The following is a 24,802-nucleotide window of genomic DNA, read 5'->3' as shown; positions in this document are numbered from 1 at the left end:
GTGTGTGGTGTTTATATTGTGCGCTTATGTCATGACGTAGAAAACCGGTTCTGTGAATGAGGGACACAGACAGACACATTTCACACTCGAGTGTGAAATGGGATTCTGAGAATACACATTGGCTCAATTGCTCAAAAGACCCAACATCCTCCAGACACGCAGGACGTAGAGAGAGAATGGATGTGTATTACGTTATTTGTCAGCCTTAAGTATAGGGGCGATATTCATAGTAAATACACACAAAGCTGTCTGGCGGAAGGAAGGCACAGTGGCCCTCATTTATCAACGCGGTGCAGCCCGAATAATGAACGTACGGCGATATCACCGCACCTTTCGGCATTTATCAATATATCCTGACGTGGGCTTCATCCTACTTTACGCTGAGATCTCACGTCTGGTCGAGACCAGTTGTTGACGTTGGCTGCGCCCGTTTATTCCATTCTAAAACTGCGGAGCAGACGGTCTGACAGGCATCTGGACACATATATCCACTCCAAAATGTATATCTACACTAATAAATAATCCCTGTGAAAATATAACATTTTATAAAGTAATTTAAACAAACTGCTGAAAATAGCAGATCTACAAGCTCACAACAGGTCCCATCGCGACGCGTTGTGAGCTTGTAGATCTGCTATTTTCAGCGCAGCAGCAATTCTGCGAGATCATTTTCGGGAGCCCCGACATTCTTTTCATGGACAGTGAGGTCTACAAACTTACAGTAGCTTGTCCTATGTTATGGAGTTATGTCATAGAGAGTTATGTAGGCTACACAACCTGGCTGGGTTAAGGATATAAACCCGACGCTCCAATATTAACGTGGCGGCACGGAATCACTGCATTCCGCCCGAGTCTCATGTACCGCTACGCTACGGAAAGACGAGAGAGAGAGAGAGAGAGAGAGAGAGAGAGAGAGAGAGAGAGAGAGAGAGAGAGAGAGAGAGAGAGAGAGAGAGAGAGAGAGAGAAGGAATACCACGATAACGCAATGGTGATTATGAACCACGTACCCCAACCCGTTAAAGGCTGCTTTTCCCAAGCTGAACTACTATTGTTCAATGAAAAGCATTTTAATCCGATTAGTGGCCATTTTTTCATAATGTATTCGAGTGCAATACACCTACCAACCGATAGGGTCACTCTGTTAAAAGCATATGAAGAAAATGGCCACCGATCAGATTAAAATGCTTTTTATTGAACAATACGGATGATACAGGTACTTTTGAGAGCCCATATATACATGTAACCTCCGTCGCCATGGGATAAGCACTTTATCTTTGAAATATGAACGTTTATGTAGATGTACGGGCCATAAATGGAGAAAGTGCAAACACTAGGTTGAAGTTCATCCATGACGGTCGTGACAGTCGACCGTCGTGTATCGATGGCTATTACTCCCTCTAACATTTCCCATGTTTTTAGCAGTGGTGGAAAAAGTACTCAAATTCTTTACTTAAGTAAAAGTACCAATACTGCAATATAGAAATACTCTTGTTACAAGTAAAAGTCCAGAATTCAAAATTTACTTGAGTAAAAGTACAAAAGTATTGGCATCAAAATGTACTTAAAGTACCAAAAGCAAAAGTACTAAATATTTGAAAATAGCAGATCTTCTTCTGAAAAGTAACTAGTAACTAAAGTTTTCAAATAAATGTAGTGGAGTAAAAGTACAATAGTTGCCTCTGAGATGTAGTGGAGTAGTAGTAAAAGTATTGGAAATTGGAAATACTCAAGTAAAGTACCGATACCTCAAAATTGTACTTAAGTACAGTACTTGAGTAAATGTACTTAGTTACTTTCCACCACTGGTTTTTAGTGTATTGAAATAATGTCATGCATATTTGTCCAGTGCATAGCCTACTGCAGGCCTTGTTGACTAGATTTAGAAGAGATTTTTAAGCTCTTGCTCCTGAAATGATCGATTATTTTTAAGGGGAAACGCCATCATTTACCATGCAAGTCAATGGGTGAGAAGGAGATTGCCAGGCACAAATGGTAGTGTAGGTAATTAATGTATTTGTGCAAGATGACCCTGCTACTGTATATAAAATGTGTATATTACTCGTTCATCATGGTTCATGTTCAAATAGCTCAATCCAAAATATAATGCTGTAGGCCTAAGTGTTAGGCTGTATTTACGCACCTGCTTAATTGTAATTAATGCTTAAACATAATTATGACCGGTATTTTTTTATCAGATGTCTGATAAATTTGATTCATTCCGGACATTGGGACCAGCAGGTTACAATCCTATATCGCAACCCCTGGTATAGACCACATTGCTTAGCAGAGTTCAGTGATGCAAATGCATGTCAAGTTGATCAACAGATTGTATTATTCTCCAATGCAATAACAGTACTGAAATGAAGGCTATAAGGGCAATAATGGGAGCCCTTTTTTTTAAAAGTAACTTCAAAGTTACGCGGACCTCCTTTTTTTTCTTTTTCTTTTTTTTCCATCCCATGCTTTTGTACCCCCAAACACTATTTTATTTTTTTTGTTTGGGGGGGGGGGGGGGGGGGGCTGCGCCGTCCACCATGACATCTATGTCATCCTTTCTTGTTTTATGATGTCCACCATGTCCCTTCTTTTTATGCACATTCGATGCTAAAGATACTGTTGCATCTTTTGATTTCGGATTTTTATTTTGCGTCTTGAACAGGCAAATGCATATCATTGTTACAATGTTGGTATACATTTGTGTATAAAAAATTGAAAGGTTTAATTGCCCAATGTGTTTCTTCATCTACTTTACTTTGGTAGCTTATGTCAGATATTGTAGGCTAAATCAATTGATTTAGCGATTGTTATCGCTCTCCTCTTGCATTCACAGCAAACAGGAAATAAGTACATTTACTCTAGTACTGCATTTAAGTAGAATTTTGAGGTACTTTTACTTTCCTGGAGTAGTTCCAATTTTCAATACTTTTACTTCTACTCCACTACATCTCAGAGACAAATATTGTACTTTTGCTCCACTACAATTATTTGAAAACTTTAGTTACCAGTTATTTGTAGAAATAAGTTATATCATACATACTGTGTCATATCATATCCACAAATCCACCATTTAACTTCCACATTATGAAAACCATTTGAAAAACAGAAGAAAGAAACCGATGTGTTTCTGATTGAATATTTTATTGATTAAGGACATTTTTGATTCAGTTCAAACAAGAGTAGGCTACGTTTACTCAAGTAACATGTTGAATACAGGAATACACTATAGCTACTGTTACTTTAGGTAATACAAAATCCGGGTCTGTACAAAAAAAAGTCTGAACATCTCGGAATCGGATGAAATTGTCACAGGTCCACCCGGGTTTGGTTTTGTTATTGTCTCCGCCAGGCCGAAAGGCATGGCGAGAGAGTATGTTTTTCCCCCTGTCCGTCCGTCCGTGTGTCCGTGTGTCCGTCCATCCGTCTGTGACCAGCTAATCTCCGGCACCGTCGGCTTGATCGCAGCGAAACTGTGCACACACACTCCCTGGATGCCAATTCAGAACCTCTGCCCCAATTTTTCTCATGGGCCTTTTATAGCGCCACCAGGAGGCCGATTTGTGCAAAACGTATTTTTTGACAGTACTCCTACAGATTTTGTCCAAAAATCACGCACATCGGTACACAGTATCTCTACAGTCATCAACGGGTCTTTCAGATCTTTCATATTCCATCCTGATTGGCTAAAATGTCTTCAAAAGTTTGCAGGAGTGCTCCGTTTTGAACAAAATGCCTCAAATCATGAACACAGCATGACATTTCCGTGACATTTTGCATATACATTCCCATTAGGCAAAGGAAGAAATACCATTTGAAATGTTTCAAATCAGCCTCATGGTGGCGCTTGTGTTTTTACCTATAACTGCACTGATCTGTGTAAAACTTTGTTTGCACACTCCCTAGAGGTCAAGGAATAACCTCTTCCCTGCATTTTTCACATCTGCCTTTAATAGCGCCACCAGGAGGCCAACTTATGTAAAACACATTATTTTATATTACTCCTTCCAATTGTATCCAAATTTCACGCACATCGGTACAGATGATCTCTGGAGTCTATAGTCATGTGATCAAGACGGATGTGTTTGATTTAGATTGACATCTAAAGTTTGCATTATTGGCTTGTTTTGAACAAAATTCCGCAAAACATGATCTGTCTGATCATGTCTGATTGCGGTCAAACTTTGCACGCACATTCACACTATGTTGAGGAACAAATGCCACCCTTTTAACATTGGCCTGTTATAGCGCCACCAGCAGGTCTAATTTAGCAAAACAAATGTTTTTAACAAAATGCCTCAAACCATGAATGCAGTGTCCGGCCTAAGAAGAAATGGCACCCTTTTTACATTGGCCTATTATAGCGCCACCAAGGAGGCCCCAATAACCTACCTGACCTGGCGGAGACCTGTGCTCCGAGGAGCACTTTTTCTAGTTTGAATATATATCAGAACGAGTTGGAAAAGGATCAGATTTCACAGGTCCATTCCGGTTCCGGTCCGTTTTTTTTTTTTTTTTTACCCGTGAAGAGGTCTAATACAAACCTATAGTTACAGTACATTCCAGACAGACTGTGGATAATTACATTTCTTGAGTGAGGCATTTATACAGTGTGCAATTAATCTGTATATGCAAAATGTTGACCGTTATGTGGCCTGTGCTGGATTCGTACCGACCAGCAGTGCTCAGGAGTTGTTAAGTTAACAGGACGAAAATCCACTTTTTTTATCCACTCGACCACCAATCTCGGAACCCATCGCTAAATAAAAAGGAAAAACAGGAGCTAAATGGAGCACCCGTGTGCAAGGAAACAGGTTTTTTTGGTCTGCCCTCAGCACTTCTGGTAGGGCGCTTATGTTTTTCATTCCCACTAACAATATTTCCACACGGAACACTAACACCACTTCTCCCAGAGAACATGGATCGTTTTGGTCACAAGCCCACTTGTTTCTGAATATCTTTCCGTGGTTTTGTCTAATCCGAGGACGCTATTGTTAAATGAGTTTTGGTTTGTTTTCAGTGGGAAGCGAGAGCAGACAGTAAATCCCGCCCACTACATTTGATTGGGTAAAGCGCGGCCTGCTTCCTGATCTGAAGGCACGCCCACTTGTAGGCCAGAGCGTACACATTATGACGAATTCCCCCGACAGATTCAAGCGGAGAGCAGAATCTGTTCTTGAGAGATTACTCGACCACTAACGAGACTTTGATTTGCAAGATGTAATACACGGTCTGGTTGTTGGGATTGTGGTTAGGCTATAAATTATATTATCTAAATTTCAGTGGTTTAAAGTAAATAAGTACATTTACTCAAGTACTCTACTTAACACATTACCATGAAGTCAATCTTTTTGTTTTTTCCCCTCGTTTTTTTCCACAAGGGGGGGGGGGGGGCTAGCGCAGCTCTGGAATCACCCACGGTTACTCTGAGAAGGAAAGGACAGATGGATCACCGTGCCAAATAACTGGCTCCCATCCGCTCACATTCTATTCCTTGCAAAAAAACTGTTTTTTACTCTTTCACTTGGCTCTGAGGGGAGCTAAATGGAGCACCCGTGCAAAAGGAAACAGTTTTTTTTGGTCTGCCCTCAGCGCTCCACTTCCGGTGGTGCGCTTATGTCATAGGCGGCGGGTAATGAAGGCTAGGGTAGGCTAAGCCTTCCCAAATGTTATGCTGGGAAATTCTGGGAATTAATAATAAATCAGTAAAATCAGGCAAAAATATGAATTTAAAAACCTAACCCTATCTAACCCTAACCCTAACTCTATAACCGAAATAAAGTAACCAAAAACCCAACAGAAACTAACAGAATCCAAGCAGAAACCGCAATTTTTTTCGCTCGCGCCCGGCCGATCCCCAGCCTTCCCAATTGTCAAGCTCACCCGCCGCCTATGGCTTATGTTTTAATTCCCACTAACAATATTTCTACACGGAACACTAACACTACTTCTCCCAGAGAACATTTCAGTGGTTTAAAGTAAATAAGTACATTTACTCAAGTACTGTAAAGACGGGGTGCCGTGATTTTCAGTGATTTTCCCCCCCTAAAACATTATCATCAGGTATTATGGTTATACTAGGAGGAAGATTTTTTTCAAAAAAGTGTCCAGAAATTGTTAAAATAATGTTTCTATATGGACACGCCTCCAGTTCATTAAGTATACCTGGTTCTCATGCCCACACCTGTTGTGTTATGATAATGAGGGGGAGGGTATGCGCTGTTTTTCTATTGGCACGTTTGACCCTCAAGGTTTCAGCCTCCAGGTAGAAACTCAAAATAGTCAGAGAAGACATAAAACACCATAAAAACACCACCAGGGTGCTTAACACATTGACTGCCAAGGGGTTTTCTAGAATGGCTCTCCCACTGCCAAGGTTTTTGACCATTCTGACTCATTTTTGAGGGCCCACAGAACATTTTGTACTAGGACTATGAAAACATAGAATATCTCAAAAAAAAGCTTAGAATCTCTTCTTTCATCTGGAAAAGAAAGTGAGTTGATACCATGCTCTGTTCTTTAGCTAGAGGAGTTTGAATACAGCTTGGTATTCACCAAAAAGAGGCCTTTTTCTTCAGAAGCTGAGATATGAGCGTTTTAGTAAATGACACACATTTAGAGGCATAACTTGATTTCAAAAGTGTTTCAAATTTATTTAGGGCCTTCATTGACATCAGTCATGTAAACAATACTTGTTTATAAAAAAAATAAAAAATAAATGCTTTTGATTGTACATCTATTGCTCTGTTTCGCTCCAAAGTGCTCAATTCAAACAACATTTTTCACAATATTTTTTTTTTTTTCATTTTTTTTTTCAAATAATAAATAATAATAATTCAAAGGTGATGTGCAACATCAATATATTCATCGAGAGCGTCATTTTCCAAACTTTTTGCCCACACAATTCAAAATCTCAATACTACATTCATTGCAGATCTACAAGCTTGCCTTTTTTTTTTCTCTAGGGAGTACAACAACAAATTGGTGCTATTAGAGCAAAATAAATAAATAAAAGTAAAATATCTGCCTGGCATGAAGCAGTATGAATAGGCAGGTTGAGGTTGGTAGGTTGAACAACATAGTAGCAGCTGCTTCACAAAGTGCTTTCAAAGTAAATGTAACTACATCAAATAATAATAAATACTAATCATTCAAATCAATAAATTGAGTGCAATCAGCGCAAATAAATAAACAAAAATAAAGTTATTTTTTTTGCAGCACCCTGAGCGGATCAACGTGCGTCTACCCTTCACCCGGCTCTCGAGGCCACTCTAGTAGTCTTTTACAGTGTGGTACCGATGTGTACATTGGTGGTGCAAGGGCACACGACAGGACTTGCACTCAAAGCTTGTCTCACTCCGGATGTTTTTCCCGTCCTTCTTCTTTGACGGTAGCTTCGATCGGGAACAAACCCTACAACACCTTTGTGGGTACTTCTTAGCAGAACTTGCTTTGGGGAAATTGATCAGTTCGTGATCTAGTCTGTCATTCAGCCTGGACTCGGGGTCAACGTTTGGTGGCAATGGGTGTCTAACACGTGGGGCATCCCCAGGAGGCGGGGCCTCACTCCTACCCTCCTGACGACGGGCAGCTCTGGGGCGATCCCCAGGAGGCGGGGCCTCACTCCTACCCTCCTGACGACGGGCAGCTCTGGGGCGATCCCCAGGAGGCGGGGCCTCACTCCTACCCTCCTGACGACGGGCAGCTCCGGGGCGATCCCCAGGAGGCGGGGCCTCACTCCTACCCTCCTGAGGACGGGCGGCGCCGTCTTCCTGCTCTTCCTCGGACCCCTCCTCTCCGTCTTCATCCTCTTCCTCGGACCCCTCCTCAGCAGGCGGGGCCTCATTCCTACCCTGCTGAGGACGGGCGGCGCCGTCTTCCTGCTCTTCCTCGGACCCCTCCTCTCCGTCTTCATCCTCTTCCTCGGACCCCTCCTCAGCAGGCGGGGCCTCATTCCTACCCTGCTGAGGACGGGCCACTCCCCCAATGTTCCCGCGGGTGGTCCAGGACTTCACTACTGCCAAGATGAACGAGTAGAAGTTCTGAATTTTGCCAGCTGGGTACCTGGCCTTGTAGATCACATAGGCGTTGAACTGGGTAATCTGGAGCATATAAAAGAAGAACTTTTTTGTCCACTTCCTCGTTTTCCTGGTACACATGTAATAGCTGAGGTTCTGGTCTAGCTTGTCGACCCCGTTCATGTGTTTGTTATACTCAATAACACACACAGGCTTCTCTTCGACCACCTTCTTGCTGTGTTTTTTCTCCTTCCTGGACACGGGCAGCATGTCATGAGGGTGCAAGGTGGAGATCATCGTGACGATTTTTGTTTTCTTGGCTCGCCATGCCAGTACCATCACGTCCCTGGAGTGGCGAGAGATGGTGGACCCCAGTGGCAGCTTTGAAGGGGTAACATCTGCGATGGCTGGTGGCTGTCCTCGCTTCTTACGCAGGGTCCCGCAGACGTATGTCTTCTTGTTCAGGAGCATAATGGCCGTATCCACTGAATTGTACAGGTTGTCCATATAGAGCCTATATCCACATCCAGCTAAACTGCCTAAGAGTGTTGTTATGATGACAGGTAGTGTCTGCTTCTTTTTACAGTATGGCAGCATGTTGTGGAGGTAGCCTGTTGCTGAATCACACAAAATGTACGACCTGATGCCGTACTTGACCGGCTTCTGTGGGGCATAGACCTTGAACTCCAGGCGTCCCCGCCACAACAGCATTCCCTCATCAAGACTGATGTCCACGCTCGGCAGGTACATCTCCTGGAAATTGGCCAGCAAGGACTGCAGTATTGGGCGGACTCTCCAGAGTTTGTCTACGTCTTCGGGCTTTTCTGGTACAGGGCGGGGGATGCTGTTGTCCACGAAGTGGAGGTTGCTCAAAATGGCCTGGAACCTGTTCCTCGGCATCACTTTCCGGAAGACGGCGGCCTCGACGTACTCATCAGTGGACCAGTACATGGCGATCTCAGGCTTTTGGCTGATTCCTGTCAGAAGAAAGAGCCCCAGGAAGCGCTTGAGCTCGTCTAGATCCACCGCTTTCCACTTCTTTGCTCTGCCATACTTCTTGTCACTGTCCGGCTTCTGTTCGGCATAGAGGTTGGTTTGAGTGCGGATTTCCTCCAACAACTCATCCGACAGCAGCAGCTCAAAGAAGTCCACGGGCTCATCAGACTGCAGAGCAGCAGCGGCGTTTTGAGGACCCGGAGTCCCAGCTGTGAAGGGGATGTCCCGAGGACACCATCCTGTGGAATGCCACACAGGAGGAGGACCCTTGTCCTTCTTGCCCTTGGCACCACCTGTGAATTATAGAAATAGATCATTACCATAAAATACTTTTTTCTTTGACACACACACACACACACACACACACACACACACACACACACACACACACACACACACACACACACACACACACACACACACACACACACACACACACACACACACGATAATAATTCTTACCTCCACGACCAGCTCCACCAACCGCTCCACCAACTGCTCCCTCCTCCACCTCCTCCTCACCACTAGCATGCGACCCTGTGTAACATAACATATACTTTTTTTTAGATATTATGTCCATCTTTAGCAAAGCATTTATCATCCACAGACCACATGCATATATACACTGAATAAATAAATATGAGAGAATACATTTACCATTACCCTGGTTTTAGCATTTTTTCATTCATGTGCTATAATTGACAATTCACTCACCCCTACTACCGTCATCATCATCATCATCATCTGCATCCATGGCAGACACCAGTTCCAGAGCACCCACCAGTACCTCCTCCTCAGCATCTACAATACAATTTCAAATACTTTGGTGAATATTATGCATTTAGCAAACATTATCCAGACAGAGCGACTGACAAAAGGCACATATGAGATCAAATAGACATGCCTGATCGACATCAAAGGCTTCAGTTCAGGTCAGAAAAACAACATAACAAAAACAAAACCCCTTTGACCTACAGGATTTTTGTTGTTGTTATTATGTGGCCTGACCTGAACGGATGCTTTGATGTCTTTTATATTATGACAGCCATAATGTGCAGACAGAGGGAGGGGGCATGCAGCTGGCATTTTCCCCCTACAAGAAAACTGAATAAAATGAACAGATCTACAAGCTCAAAAAGCGTGTAGATCTGTTCATTTTATTCAGTTGGCGTTGTGCGAGGCTCGCTCCGTTGTGGCCAACGAACCACAGGTTGAGAACCGCAGCCACATACAGTAACGAAAATCGGGCCACAGCCTGTCGTCTATGTTGCCAGATCGTGGGAAAGTAATAAGCAACCAGGTCTATGAAAACGAGCCCACAAGAAGCGAATAGCCGAGTATAGGCCACATGGGCACTTCAAACATATCTAAAACAAGGTGAAAATAGTCCATCTACAAAATCACAACCACAATTACCATCATTTCCAAGCAGATTTACAGAAAAACAAGTCCAGTGTGGCTTAGCAGACCTAGCCCTGAAACAGATACTAGCGTCATGTGAACCATGGTATAGCAAACCTGGCAACGACGATAGTTTACTTTTCTGCATTGAATCAACTAAACGCACGGTCAGATGAACTAGTAACGAATACAACTCGATCAAATCAACTTGTAACACATAAAACGATATAAAAAAAGTATGCTTACCACTGGAAAAAGGACTGTTGCCCCGACTGAGAGCCGCCGGTTCCCAAGCCGAGCCCTCAGAGGCACCACTACTGTCACTGTCGGCGTCGGTGTTGGATCCCTCCACCCCTGACCCCAACTCGCTCCCCGTAACACTGCCACCGGCCCCGGCCCGGTCAGGGCTCGCAGGAGGACGGGGACGAAGGACCATGCTGCTCGGATTCGGATCGCTCCTACGGCCGGGGGGCAGGTCCTCGCGGTCCTGGGTGCCGACACTCGGCCCTGGTTGGAGGTCCACAGGAGGAGGATAAACCACCGGAGCTTGGGAGGCTGCTGCACCAGCCCCAACCAAGAACCTCTCCATGGACTGCTGACCAGGTCCGGGGGTGTTCTTGCGCTTTTTCCCTACCATAGCTACTCTCTCACAGTACACTATATCTAATATAAACTTTATCTCCTCTCTATTACCACCTATTTTCTCCTATTCTCTCCCTATAACGCCGATCACCTCTCCTATAAATACTCCTATTACTGCACTCTATATCTTACCTCCACGCCCTCTCTATCTATAATATATATATATATATATATATAAAACTCAGTAGGATTTATATATATATCACTCACACTTACTACACTCAAAATATCAACTCACACACACAAACTCACGTACAAACAATTCACTCTTTCACTCAATATAACTCTCCCACACAAACTCACGTACAATTCACTCGTTCACTCACCGTATCTCACACTCGTATCTCTCGTTCAATCTAACTTACGTATCTCACACTCGTATCTCTCGTTCACTCGATCACAACTCTCAACTACTGCTACTAATACTACTACTATACTGCTACTGATACTACGACTATACTGCTACTACTAATACTACTACTATACTGCTACTGCTACTGCTACTGCTACTACTACTACTACTGCTACTGCTACTACTACTACTACTGCTACTGCTACTGCTACTACTACTACTACTACTACTACTATCAAACTATCAATCTATCTATCTATATCTCTCTCTCTCTCTCTCAATGACGATCGGCTCTTACTAAACTTTTTGAAAATGCACAGAAAGAGGGCTCCGCGCGTGCCCTTTTTGTAGGTTTCCGATCTCAGGACACCTGTTATTTTTCCACAGTGGCTTTGATCTGAGGTCACAATGACCTGGATCCAGAAGAGTTTTTATTTTTTATTTACAAAACAACAATATTGGCGGCACGATCAGTCAGTTTATCAAAGGGGTAACATGCTGTGTGTTTGTGTTATGATCTGTCCCTGTGTGTGGGAAAGGCTGCTGCGGGTGCACGTGCACAGGCAGTCAGGGTGCATGGATGCGCGTGCACATTACCAGCGTGGAATGTGATGTGCACACGCTTCCCCAACGAACCTGGCCATGCTGCTTTGTTGATTACTGCAGCCAGCTGAGGCAGAGAGAGAGAGATCGCTGGGATTCAACTTTAGGTTTGGGAGCCTGATCACTGCTTTAGATGATGTTTTGTGTGATCACATGTTCAGATGTTTTTATTTTATTACATTACGAGTGCGAGCATTGACGTGCACACCCTCCCTTCCCCCATAGAGCCAGCTGCTGATATCCAGTGATTACAGGCAGTCAGAGTGCATGGATGCGCGTGCACATTACCAGCGTGGAATGTGATGTGCACACGCTTCCACAACGAACCTGCCATGCGGCTTTGTTGATTACTGCAGCGCAGAGAGAGAGAGAGAGAGATCGCTGGGATTAAACTTTAGGTTTGGGAGCCTGATCACTGCTTTAGATGATGTTTTGTGTGATCACATGTTCAGATTTTTTTTTTTTTTAGTTCTACGTAATTTTCATGTAAGAGATTAACCAACAAAGTGCCTGAGGGGTTAATCTAATGTAAACCATTAAAAAGACCTTGGCCCGTAGGACTACGGGCTTGGCACTTAACGGTTGGATTTAACGGCCCGTAGGACTACGGGCTTGGCAGTCAATGTGTTAATGAAGTTCTATCAACCTCATAGACACAGCATGAAAAACAGAAAAAGTGCAAAACCATGGCACCACCTCTTTAAGCACAATTTTGAGGTACTTTTACTTTACTCCACACTACATCTGACAGGCAAATATTGTACTCTGCTATTTTCAAACATTTTAGTACTTTTACTTTTGGTACTTTATGTACATTTTGATACCAATACTTTTGTACTTTTACTTGTACTTTTACACTGCAAAATGTACAAAGTAGCCTATCTTAACGACTAATAATAAATAAAAGCACAGCATTACATTTTATGACTGTAGTAGGGAAAATACAAACTTAAAAAAAAAACATTGGTACGTTTACGTTTACTTAGCATGTACACGGGGTACCTGAGGTACCTGAGGTGTCTGTCTGTCTGTCTGTCTGTCTGTCTGTCTGTCTGTCTGTCTGTCTGTCTGTCTGTCCTAAGGGACTACAGCCCCCATGTTTCCTTTAGTTCCAGTCAGACCGGCAATGTCACACTGTTTTTTCCTGGCGGCTGTTAGAATCATAAACATGCACGCACGCACGCACGCACGCACGCACGCACGCACGCACGCACGCACGCACGCACACACACACACACACACACACACACACACACACACACACACACACACACACACACACACACACACACACACACACACATTTTAACAATTTATTTATGTCCACTTAAAGGAAAGCATACAAGGACACAAATATTAAAGGTGCAGTAGTTACATTCACAAAATCAAGACAAAAAAAAAACTAAAAACAAATAGTCTGCACCTTCAGCCCAGCTCTGAGATGGTATGTAGGAGTGGTTGATATTTCATATTTAATGACCTTGGTCATACAAGCTTCCTCTAGGCGAGGGTCAAAGTTGCAGGCTATCTCTAACACAGACACTTCTCTGGACCACAACAACATCTGGTGTATTAGCTGTCAAAGATGTAAAAATGTCTGGGTTATCACAGAGAGGAAACACGCACACGCACACACACACACACACACACACACACACACACACACACACACACACACACACACACACACACACACACACACACACACACAAACACACACACACAGCATGATCTCCGGCCCTGCTTTCGGCGTGACAAAGCCGGACATAACGAAACTGAGCGTAACCATATAAGGTCATGAATTGTTCAAGTATCGCGATGACGTTTGGTTTGGAGGTTTGGTGTGGTCACTGTTTGCAGTATGACACCCACCCCACCCCAGTCCAACACCCAATGACTAAAATGTACCATGACACACATCCAAAAGATGGTGTAATCACTTTCCTAAATATTATCAAACATCCAGTGTGATATGCTTCAGGTGGACTTAAGTACTCAACCACAGAACTGGAGTCAAAGTATAGATACTCCTGGTCAAATATTACTCAAGGTACTACAGCAACAAGTTAAAGTTTGCTCTCTCAAATTTGTACCTAAGTTAAAGTACCGGAGTACTCACTTTAAAAAAAATGTTTTAAAATTTCCAGAAGAATTCAAAAGATTTTCAGAAATGTAAAAAAAAAATGCTGCTCTACAAGTTCACACATTGCATTGCGACACATTGTGAACTTGTAAATTGGCTATTTTCACAATTTTCAAAATAGAGCTTAAGTGGCTAATTCATGATCTTTGTAAATTTGGGTCCAGTTGTAAGTAATTGTTTGAAATGTCATAGTTAGTTGAGTTAAAGTCAAAAGTTTAAAAAAAAACAAATACTTAAGTATCAGATACTCAAAAAGTCTAAGTGCAGTAATCAAATAAATGTCGGCAATTTACTGTCCATCCCTGGGTATGTTGTCATGTGGCACAACAATATGTTAATCTGAAAAACACAATGAACTTTAAATGTCAAAGGGTTTAACCAATTATGCCTTTTATACTTCATTGATCGGGGTCCCCCAGGGGTCTAGACTTGGCCCCTTCTTTTTCCCCCTCTCCACCCAATCTCTTCCTCAAAAATAGCTGATCTACAAGCTCACAAAATGTCGTGTTGCCCTGGTGTGCTAGGGTACATGTAGTTAATTGTGAAATAATAAAATATCAGTTTTCAAACAGTCCAAATCTGAAAAAGGGCATTAGTGAGAGTTATAAAAGAACTTGAGTGGTCTCCGTGAATCCCCGCCCATTCACTTCCATGGAGTTGCTCAGCCAGCGCATAGCCCCTCTTTCCCCCCTTCTTAAGTGTTTGTTGACGGTGAAGTCGCGTTTCTCGTCGTCTCGCATGTGCAGTAGTGTCTCCTCTGTGGCAACCCCGTGCAGAGGAAAATCGTGCAGAGGACAAACTGCTGGCACAGCTTGGGCGCCACGGACACTGTGGCCGTGAGGGCATGTCATTTTTCGAGGGGCACACGGGCAAAGAGAGGGGAAAAGACGGACATGTATGGGCATACAAGGGGCAAGGACTGACGGATACCTATATCTCCATATATGGGCATATACATGGTAAATGGTAAATACTGTGACATCAGGGATCTCCATATATGGGCATATCGGTCGGATTGGCGTGCACCGTTGGTGTGAGGGCAGCGTAGCGGCCCGAACCTCTAGTAATTTAAATCTACAAAGTAACTTGCAAATACAGTTTTCAAATAATATATTATGTGCTTCTGAGATGCAGTGTAGTATAATTATTGGACTAATGGACATACTCAAGTAAAGTAAAAGTACTACAATGGAAATTATTAATATCCAGTCAGGGTGAAGTGTTGGCTATTTATTAGGAACATTTGAGCAGAATGACAGCATTACAGATCATAGCATCGGCCCCACGGAGCCCCAATCTCAGACAGTTCTTATAGTCCACTCTAACAGAGGAGCTATTCTAAATGGTCATATAAGGATATGTACTAGAGATAAGGGCAACACTGTACACACACATAGTTACAGAAGTACAGATTATATGTTGACATAGAGTATAGAAGTCACAGTCCAAGTACAGATTTGCTGACAGAGTGAGAGTAAGCATGGAGGAGTCAGCTCAGCTGTTAGAATGACATCTGTAGTTGAGTTAGAATTAGCACACTGATGTGAAAGGTTGCTGAATACACGTAGATGCATAAAGACATGTTTTAGAACAGATTGGCATTCTAAAATATCTATTACAGTATCTCAGAACTGTTCTTAAAAACAGTAATTGATTAAAGCTTCTTAGTTAATTTCCATCACTGATGGCGTCCTCCGGTGATCTGTCTGTGCTGCATGTTGAAGTAGAGCAGATATTTTTATTTACTGTAGGATTAAGCTAACAGAATAATTTCCCATCTGTGTGTGTTTGCATTGTTCTTACACTCCAAGCTGTCAGTCTAACTAATGTTTGCCTCCGTATAACATCTTACAAAGTAAATGTCACACTTCAAGTTGATTTGTCATGTACACATACTAAATATCATGCACCCTACAGTCTAATTCAATGTGTCCTGCCTCTCAGACCTTTAAACTATCTCTAAAACAAAGACAGATAATAATATTAATAATATTAATAAATGTAATAATAGTAATAATAAGGGTAATAATAATAATAATAATAATAATAATAATAATAATAATAATAATGTTTTATTGTTGAAAACCGGGCATGTAACCTGTGACATCGCCCCTCTCCCCAACAAATAAATACATTAAAAAAGGAATAATAATAATACAAAATTGTGTTGCGAAAATACGTGTTAAAAAACTATATTCTGCTGGTAATCATTGCTGTAGTCCTTGTCTCTCCAGCTCTTTAATATAAAAATAAAATAAATGTTCAGGTCAGTATACCAATGTTATCCAATCAGGAGAGAGAACAGGATCCAGGATAAACAAGTGAGATTGTGAATACGTGATGAAAAAATAAACGTGCAGACACGTTTGGATAAAATGTGTAAGCCACCTGAAAATAGCCTGGCATCCAGACTGATTTGCTTCGTTCGGTGGATTTGTTTTTTCTCACTTCGCCTCTCAGTCTGGTAAACCTGCTATTTCCAAGGGGCGTGAACATCGGGACGGGCACCCAGGCGTTTGTGGGGGTGGGGGGCAGGACCAGTGGCTTCCAATGTCAAATTCGAGTCACTTCCCGACTTGCCAACGTAATTGGTGACGTCTGGAAATCCAGCTCAAACTACTAGGGGGGCGATCCCAACTTGCTTGCGATGGTTTTTGAAAACCTTATGCCCATATACTAACACCATGCCAAAAATCTAAAGCTTGTCACCAAGTGCACAATGTGTATGATTTTAAGCTCCTGGCAGCCATCGCGGACGCTATCTTGAAAATAATGCCTTTCCACAACTCAGATCTTCCTAGATTTTAGCATGCTTTTTAGCATGCCCAATACTAACAGAATCCATTGAAATATATTTTCTATCAATTATTTGGATTTTCAATCATATACTGACCAATCTAATATTGGAAACATTGCAGTGGTTTTTGAAAACCTTATGCCCATACCTAACACCATGCCAACAATCAAAAACTTGTCACCAAGTGCACTTCTCACTTCACTTGCCCAAAAACAACAGAGCGCCTCCGTCCGGACTCCAGGCTAACCTGAAAATGTATTTTCTGTGTATTGAAGAGCTGGAGAGACAGGGAGACCCCTGTTACTGAGCAAACACTCTATAGCAATGGTTACTAACAGAATATAAGACTTTTTAATATAAGCTTTTTGTCTTAACAATAAATACAAAAATAAATAAACCCTATGGGGCAGGCCTGCTGTACAGTATACAGTATCCACAGGCGTGTCAGTGGTTAGAATGCAACTGGTGATAAGGCCTGATGGTCAGTCACATAATCTGCTCTGATAGCGATAATGACTGCTGCTGTTTGTCTAGAGGGAGTCATGGACACTAGGAAAGAGGCTGACACAAGATTTTGTCTTTGAAAATAGCAGATCTACAAGCTCACAACATGTCCCGGGTGCGGCACGCTGTGAGCTTTAACCTAATTTCAATCTGAAATTAAATAGTTGTTTTCCAATTACTGCCTCATTTTGGACAATGTTGTTTTGCTACTTCTGTGATGACTAAAGATAATTAAAGAATAGTATTAACTAGTTATTAAAACACTTCAATTAACATTAAAACATTGTATTATCTTGGTTTAGATTTTCTTTTAAGTACTGTAGATAATGTGTTATAAACAAATACATTACTATAAATCATTTTGATAATTATAAGTCATTATAAAAGGCTTTAGGACTATTTTGTTATGATTGCATTGTGTGTGCTTATGAGTGCTTATAAGTACAATTATACAGTAATATATACACAGATTATAATGCATTTGTACTTAAGCAATATTACACGAGAGGGGGTGCTTTACCGTCATTATTGGCACGCCAGTGATGCGGTCAGGAACGAGGCGAAGCCGAGTTCCGCGAGCATCACTGAAGTGCCAATAATGTAAGGTAAAGCACACCCTCGAGTGTAATATTGCGATTATACAACAGTTACCAACAAAACACATCCAAATGTATTCATATTGTGGGGCAATTAATAATAAAAATGTTTCGCTATTGTCCGTTTCCCTGTAAAGAGAAGAGTTTTTGACTGAGAGACATTAAATAGTCCCTGTAGCAGCGCTTTGAGTTTGAGGCACCGTCTCATTGATTGATTGATGTACTTTATTTAGTAAGACATGAGAACAGTACATGACAGTACATAACAGTACATGGAAGTACAAATTCGCAATACAAGGTCTACTAAACTGGATAGCTCAGTTAAGCACGTAGCTTGTTTAAGATGAGATCCCCACGCACACAAATCATGATGACATATAAGAGACAGACAGATATACACACTACTATACAGAATGTCATACAATCAGTTTACAGGTTACTGGTATGAAGAGTGAAAAATATGTAAAAAAAAAAAAAAAAAAAAAAAAAAAAACACAGCTGAGCTATCAATGCTTGCGCAGTGGAATGAATTCCAGTAGGCTATATGCTCCGTCGTACGACCGTGTCACGCGCCCAAAATAACTGATCTACAAGCTGACAACGCGTCGCGATGGCGACGCGTTGTGAACTTGTAGATCGGCTATTTTGGCCGCGTGACACGGTAGTACGACGGAGCATATAGCCTACTGGACTGTTAACGAAATGGGACTAATTTTACTTTACACAGGAGGATATTTATAACCTTCTAACCATTGATCAACCGTAAATCCACCAAATTAACAATGTGCATAGCTGTTTGTTCTCCGGTGGCGGCGGTGGGTCAGGCTGTCTGTTTGTTTTCCTACCGTGGGACAGCGTGACTTCACAGCACAGCTGTGCCATATATAGTCTAATCAGGTGCGGACTGGACTGCAGTGCGGAGTGATTTATTAATGTGATTAGGCCCGTGCTATGATGCTGGTTTGAAGCACGGCTAGAAAGCTATTTCAACCAATCAGATTGCTTGGTCGGAACTACCTGTTATATAATTGACCTTATTTAAGCCATTATGATTGTCATGATTATTGATATAAATAATTGATCATTTGAACAACTTTAAGTATTTGTACTCATGTTATTTTCTCAAATTGTAGACCAGTCTTTTTAGTGTGTGTGTGTGTGTGTGTGTGTGTGTGTGTGTGTGTGTGTGTGTGTGTGCGTGTGCGTGTGCGTGTGCGTGTGCACGTGCGCGTGTGCGCGTGTGCGCGTGTGCGCGTGAACTTAAGTATGGTTAAGTATTAAACCATGAAAGCCTGTTTTGGGGGTCAAAGGATGGGTCTCCCCCTGTCTCCACATTCCATCTATTGAAGCAGAGGCATGTCTCATTTTAATCAATTATTTGCATCTAAGGCCTAGGCTACACGTATATGGATCTTTTACTAAACGGATATTTTAGTAAAGAATCCCTGGCCACATGACAAAGATTTAAAAAAATCCCTGTCCACACGTAGACGCAGAAACGCATTGATCAGAGTCCCTGGTTTATAGTGGTGTTCGTTTTTTTTTTTTACATTGCAAACTCTCACATGTACATAAACGTTCAGATTTCAAATATAAAGTGCTTACCCCCGAGCCACGGATGTTACAAGGCGATCCGGACCGCGATACTGTAAGTACCCGTATCTCCCGTATTGTTCAATAAAAAGCATTTTTTTGGTAATGTATCAGAGTGCAATACACCTCCCAACCATTAGTGTCGCATGGTTGAAAGCATCGGAGACAATTTGGAGAAAATGGCCAGCGATCGGATTAAAATGTTTTGTATTGAACAATACGGGAGATACGGGTACTTATCGCGATCCGGATCGCCTTATAACGTCCGTGGCTCGGGGGTAAGCACTTTATATTTGACATCTGAACGTTTATGTACATGTGAGAGTTGACGATGTAAAAAAAAATTGAACACCACTATAAAGCAGGGACTCTCAGCACCATGACTGTCATGGTATGCCAGTCATGTTTCAGGGCTGAGTTTTACTTCATCAATTCATTCCATGGGCGGCCGTCCCAAAACTCCCCGACCCACGCACCTTTGGAGCGGGCCACCCGCGGCCGCTCCATGGCCGCTGGATTTTGACCCGGGGCGATTGTGTTTTAGGACCACAGACCCCACATTCAACCTGTGTGCGCGCCTTGTGCTCTACTCGGCGCAGAGAAAGAGGGTTTTCGTCACACAGTGAATGAGCTACTTTTCCCACCACTGTCTTATTATTAATTATGACATTATTTTGCCATAAATGAGCGTGCCTTGTTTCATAGACTGTAAGTGTTGCTCTCTCTCTCTCTCTTCATTTATTATTATAATGACCATGAGCGGTCCGGTGTGTATTATGATATTATTTATTTATTATTATAATGACCATGTGCGAATGCGCGATGACGTCATCGTTTCTCAAAATCTCCGGATTACATGTCCACACAGATCCACTGAAACGCATGTTTTGGAAAACCTTCACTTATTTATCCGTTTACAAAAATATCCGTTTTAGCAGCCAAAAACACCGTTTGCGTGTGGCTGAAAGGCCCAAACGCACACAAATGTGCGTTTAGAAAAAGATCCATGTACGTGTAGCCTAGGCCTAAAATGCCCAGAAAAAGTTCGGAAACTTAACTTCAGTTGATTATTTCTCCTCTTTAATAATGCCAATTGTTATTATGTTTTATATCATTTTTATTGTTGATGATTACCTTTACAACGAGGTACAATTTGTAAGGATCGGACATTTGTGGAATGAGCAACCCTGCTAAACGTGTGGGTACACACTTGCCACACTTGCCAGTGCGTGACTGGCACACACTTGCCAGTGTGTGCCAGTCACAGGTGTGTGACTGGCACCTGAGCATGGGTTCAACAACTTTGTAGAGTTTGTGTATGCTCCAAGTAGTAACACTGCCCCCATGGAAAGATGCCACGTTTGTCCCTTCAGGATAAGGCCTGTGTAATAGGGAAAGTGGAAAACTGACACCAAACAAGGCATAACGGAACACCAGCTTCAATTGCCCTATTGCACGGGTCTTATCCTGAAGGGACAAACGTGGCATCAAGTTCAGGTGCCAGTCACACATCTGTGACTAGCACACACCTCTCAACAGGTGTGTGCTGGCAGGTCGCTCAAAACAAGAGCGATTACGAACAGAAGCATATTTAGGGATTTAGGCAATTTTTTTGGAGGCGCTACCCACACGTTTAGCTGAGTTACTCATTCCACGATTGTACAATCCATCCTTACAAGTTATACCTCATTGTAAAGGTGACTAATCAACAATAAAAATGATATAAAACACAATACTAATTGGTATTATTGAAGGGGGGACATAATCAACCAAAGTTAAGTTTCAGAACTTTTAGTGGCTCAGTCAGCACTCCACTGACACCTGGTACCCATTTATTTATTTATTTTAATGCTGAACAAGAATGCTGAGTTTCCAAACTCACAAATAACAAATATTAAATTGGTGCACCATACCCATTCACAGCAACACCACTCCATGTTAAGTGTAGTGTTGGGGAAGAGGAGTGCTTGTTTGCCTTACTAAAACATCCTCAATAGTGAACTGTGAAATAGCTTCTAAGGTTTTTAACCCAATTTGAACGGAAAGTGCAATGAAAAGGTTCACATTTGTTAGATTTTCAAATAGCCTATGTATATATGGTTAAAGTTGAACATATTCTGATGCTATATTAATTCATTTTGCTGGGGACCCGAGCAAAATGAGGTTCAATTAAAACCAAAGTTTTAATTGAAACATAATTAAGTTAAAATGATCTAATGCATTAAAATGCATGAGATAAATTGATACGGCCGATAAAGATAACTGCGAAACAGCAGCTACTGAGCCACTGAGAACAAAATGCCTCAAATCATCAACGCAGCATGCAATTTCTGTGAGATTTTGCACACACATTCCCACTAAGCAGAGGAAGGAAATGCCACTTGAAAGTTTTCACATCAGCCTCATGGTGGCGCTATAACAGGCCGATTCGCGTTTTTACCTATAAGTGCACCGATCTGCGTGAAACTTTGCAGGGCCCATACCTACAGGCCAAGGATAAACCTTTGCCCTGCATTTTTCACATCTGCCTTTTAGAGCGCCAGCAGGAGGCTGACTTTTGTAAAACACATTTTTTGCTATTACTCCTTCAGTCCAAAAATCACGCAAATCGTGATTTTTTGGTTTACAAATATTCATGGTTTGTTTATAAACATTTGGGGTTTGTTTATAAACATTTGGGGTTTGTTTACAAACATGTGGGGTTTGTTTATACACATTTAGGGATTGTTTATTAACATGGGTATAAACATTTAGGGTTGGTTTATACACATGTATGGCTTGTTTAATTCGCAAGCTGATATAACACATCAAGAAAACTCACTATTAGTCCAAAACCGAAATCCTTATTGTTCAGTAAATCACTTGACACACAAAAGTAGATATGTTCTATTATGTACACTCTCAAGTCACACGCACACACGCACGCCCGCCCGCCCGCCCACCCGCCCACCCACACACACACACACACACACACACACACACACACACACACACACACACACACACACACACACACACACACACACACACACACACACACACACACACACATATGTACAAAATCATGAAGATTGTGCACTTGGTGACACGTTTTAGATTGTTGGCATGGTGTTAGGTATGGGCATAAGGTTTTCAAAAACTATGGCAAACGAATTGGGCTCGCCGTCCGTGATGGCTGCCGTGAGCTAAATTCTCATTCATTACTCAACGTAGATAGGTATTTTTTGTGTCTAACCCTAGGTTTTAGGGCTCAAGGAATGTGACTGAATCAGTAAAATGACCATCAGTATTTATAGGCTCTATTCACAGCAGCCATCTTATCACTTCCTTCACAGGTGTTACCAATGATACTAATGAAGGCTCTGTTCCATTTAGTGTAGCACAGTGGTTTCCACAAGCCCCATAACTCTGAGAGTGTACAAATGGAACCGATTTGGTTCCATTTGTACACTTTCAGAGTTACACACCCGTAAGGGGCCATTTGGAAGCCCATGAGGGTCCCTGGACCCCAACTGTAGACCCACTGGTGTAACAGAGTGTTTCCAGTGAGCCAACATGCACAATATCAGCACCCTGACTCTGTTTGACCAGAATGGAACAGAGCCTTCATTAGTATCATTGGTAACACCTGTGAATGTCTTCATAATATGGCTGCTGTGAATAGAGCCTATTGCCAAATTCAAATTCATGATTTGTGCGTGTGTGAGCACGTGCGTGCATCCATGTTGGACATAGACATACAGTAGACTCATATAGTGTGATTATGTAATGCTCAAGGCATGGATTCCCTCCTGAATCTCATAGATTAGAGAACAACACTGCCACCTGGTCACACCAATCTCTCACTGCACACTCCACTGTGAAATAAGACAGCTATGAATAAAAATAAACTCAACCAACATCCACCTTTCCTCACATTAAATGTTTACTCCTGAGCTGGAAGTGTTTATTTTGCTGAATGTTGTACAATATTCAGTTTTACACAGTCAAAATCTTTATTATTTTTGTATGTGAACATAGAATAGAAATCAACCTTTGGGTCAAATTCCTTCCATTACTCTATGGGGCGGCAGTGGCTCAGGGGTAGAGTGGCCAGTAGAGCAGCCAGATAGAAGCTGTGAGGTTTCCCGCGCTCTCCCAGAAGAGTTAGTGTGGAAGTGTCCTTGAGCAAGACACTGAACCCCTAATTGCTCCCGATGAGCAGGTTGGTGCCTTGCATGGTTTCTTCCACCATCGGTGTATGAATGTGTGTGTGAATGGGTGAATGTAATGCACAATCTAAATGTAATCTCAATGTAAAGCGCTTTGGATAAAAGCGCTATATAAATGCACCATTTACCATTTAACACAGCGGCGTCATTTCAGAAATAACTAGAAAAAGTGCTCCTCGGAGCACAGGTCTCCGCCAGGTCAGGTAGGTTATTGAGGGCCAGCAATGGAGTTCACCAATCAGGATGTAATATGAAAAAATCAGACAGAAGCATCTTAATCACTTATAGTCATAATGTGTATTGATGTGCATGAATTTTGGACACAATTTGTAGGAGTAATATAAAAACCCTGTGTGAAGGTAGCGGCGCCTTTGATACATTTTGTCATCGATATGTGTTTATAATGTGTTTATAGCCACGTGTCACGTGAAGCTTGACCAATCACTTTGTTGACGTGCCTGACCAATCAGAACGTTGACGTGTCTGACCAATCAGAACGTTGACGTGTCTGACCAATCAGAACGTTGACGTGTCTGACCAATCAGAACGTTGACGTGTCTGACCAATCAGAACGTTGACGGTGAACACGGACAAAGTCAGGTATAGAGCAGGAGCCGCGCTAGCGCCGCTAAAAAGTGTTCATCAGCCTCCTGGTGGCGCTATAATAGGGCAATGTTAAAAGGGTGGCATTTGTTCCTCACCGTAGTGCGAATGTGGGTGCAAAGTTGAGTGCAAACTTTAGATCTCAGTCTTAGCCAATCAGTATGGAATAGGAAAAATAAAACAGATCCGTCTTGATCGCATGACTATAGAGATCATGTGTACCGATTTGCGTGCAATTTGGATAAAATCTGAAAGAGTAATATATATATATATTTTACATAAGTCGGCCTCCTGGTGGCGCTATCAAAGGCAGATGTGAAAAAGGCAGGGCAAAGGTTTTTCCTTGA

The 24,802-nt window shown here is 42.2% G+C and overlaps 1 protein-coding gene across 1 annotated transcript; it reads right to left on the bottom strand.

Moving 5' to 3' along the window:
- Positions 1-7,267: 7,267 nt before the first annotated feature.
- Positions 7,268-11,048, bottom strand: LOC311047083 (uncharacterized protein; the record flags this gene model as incomplete). Its single annotated transcript, XM_084059668.1, has 4 exons — positions 7,268-9,303; positions 9,473-9,547; positions 9,725-9,811; positions 10,658-11,048. 4 exons carry the CDS (start codon positions 11,046-11,048, stop codon positions 7,268-7,270), a joined length of 2,589 nt encoding a protein of 862 aa, XP_083915794.1.
- Between the last annotated feature and the right edge of the window lie 13,754 nt (positions 11,049-24,802).

Source organism: Gymnoscopelus microlampas, assembly GCF_963454915.1.
Source record: "Gymnoscopelus microlampas genome assembly, chromosome: 6".
In the NCBI taxonomy this organism is placed as follows: Eukaryota; Metazoa; Chordata; class Actinopteri; order Myctophiformes; family Myctophidae; genus Gymnoscopelus; species Gymnoscopelus microlampas.
This window is presented reverse-complemented; position numbering and strand designations above follow the sequence as displayed.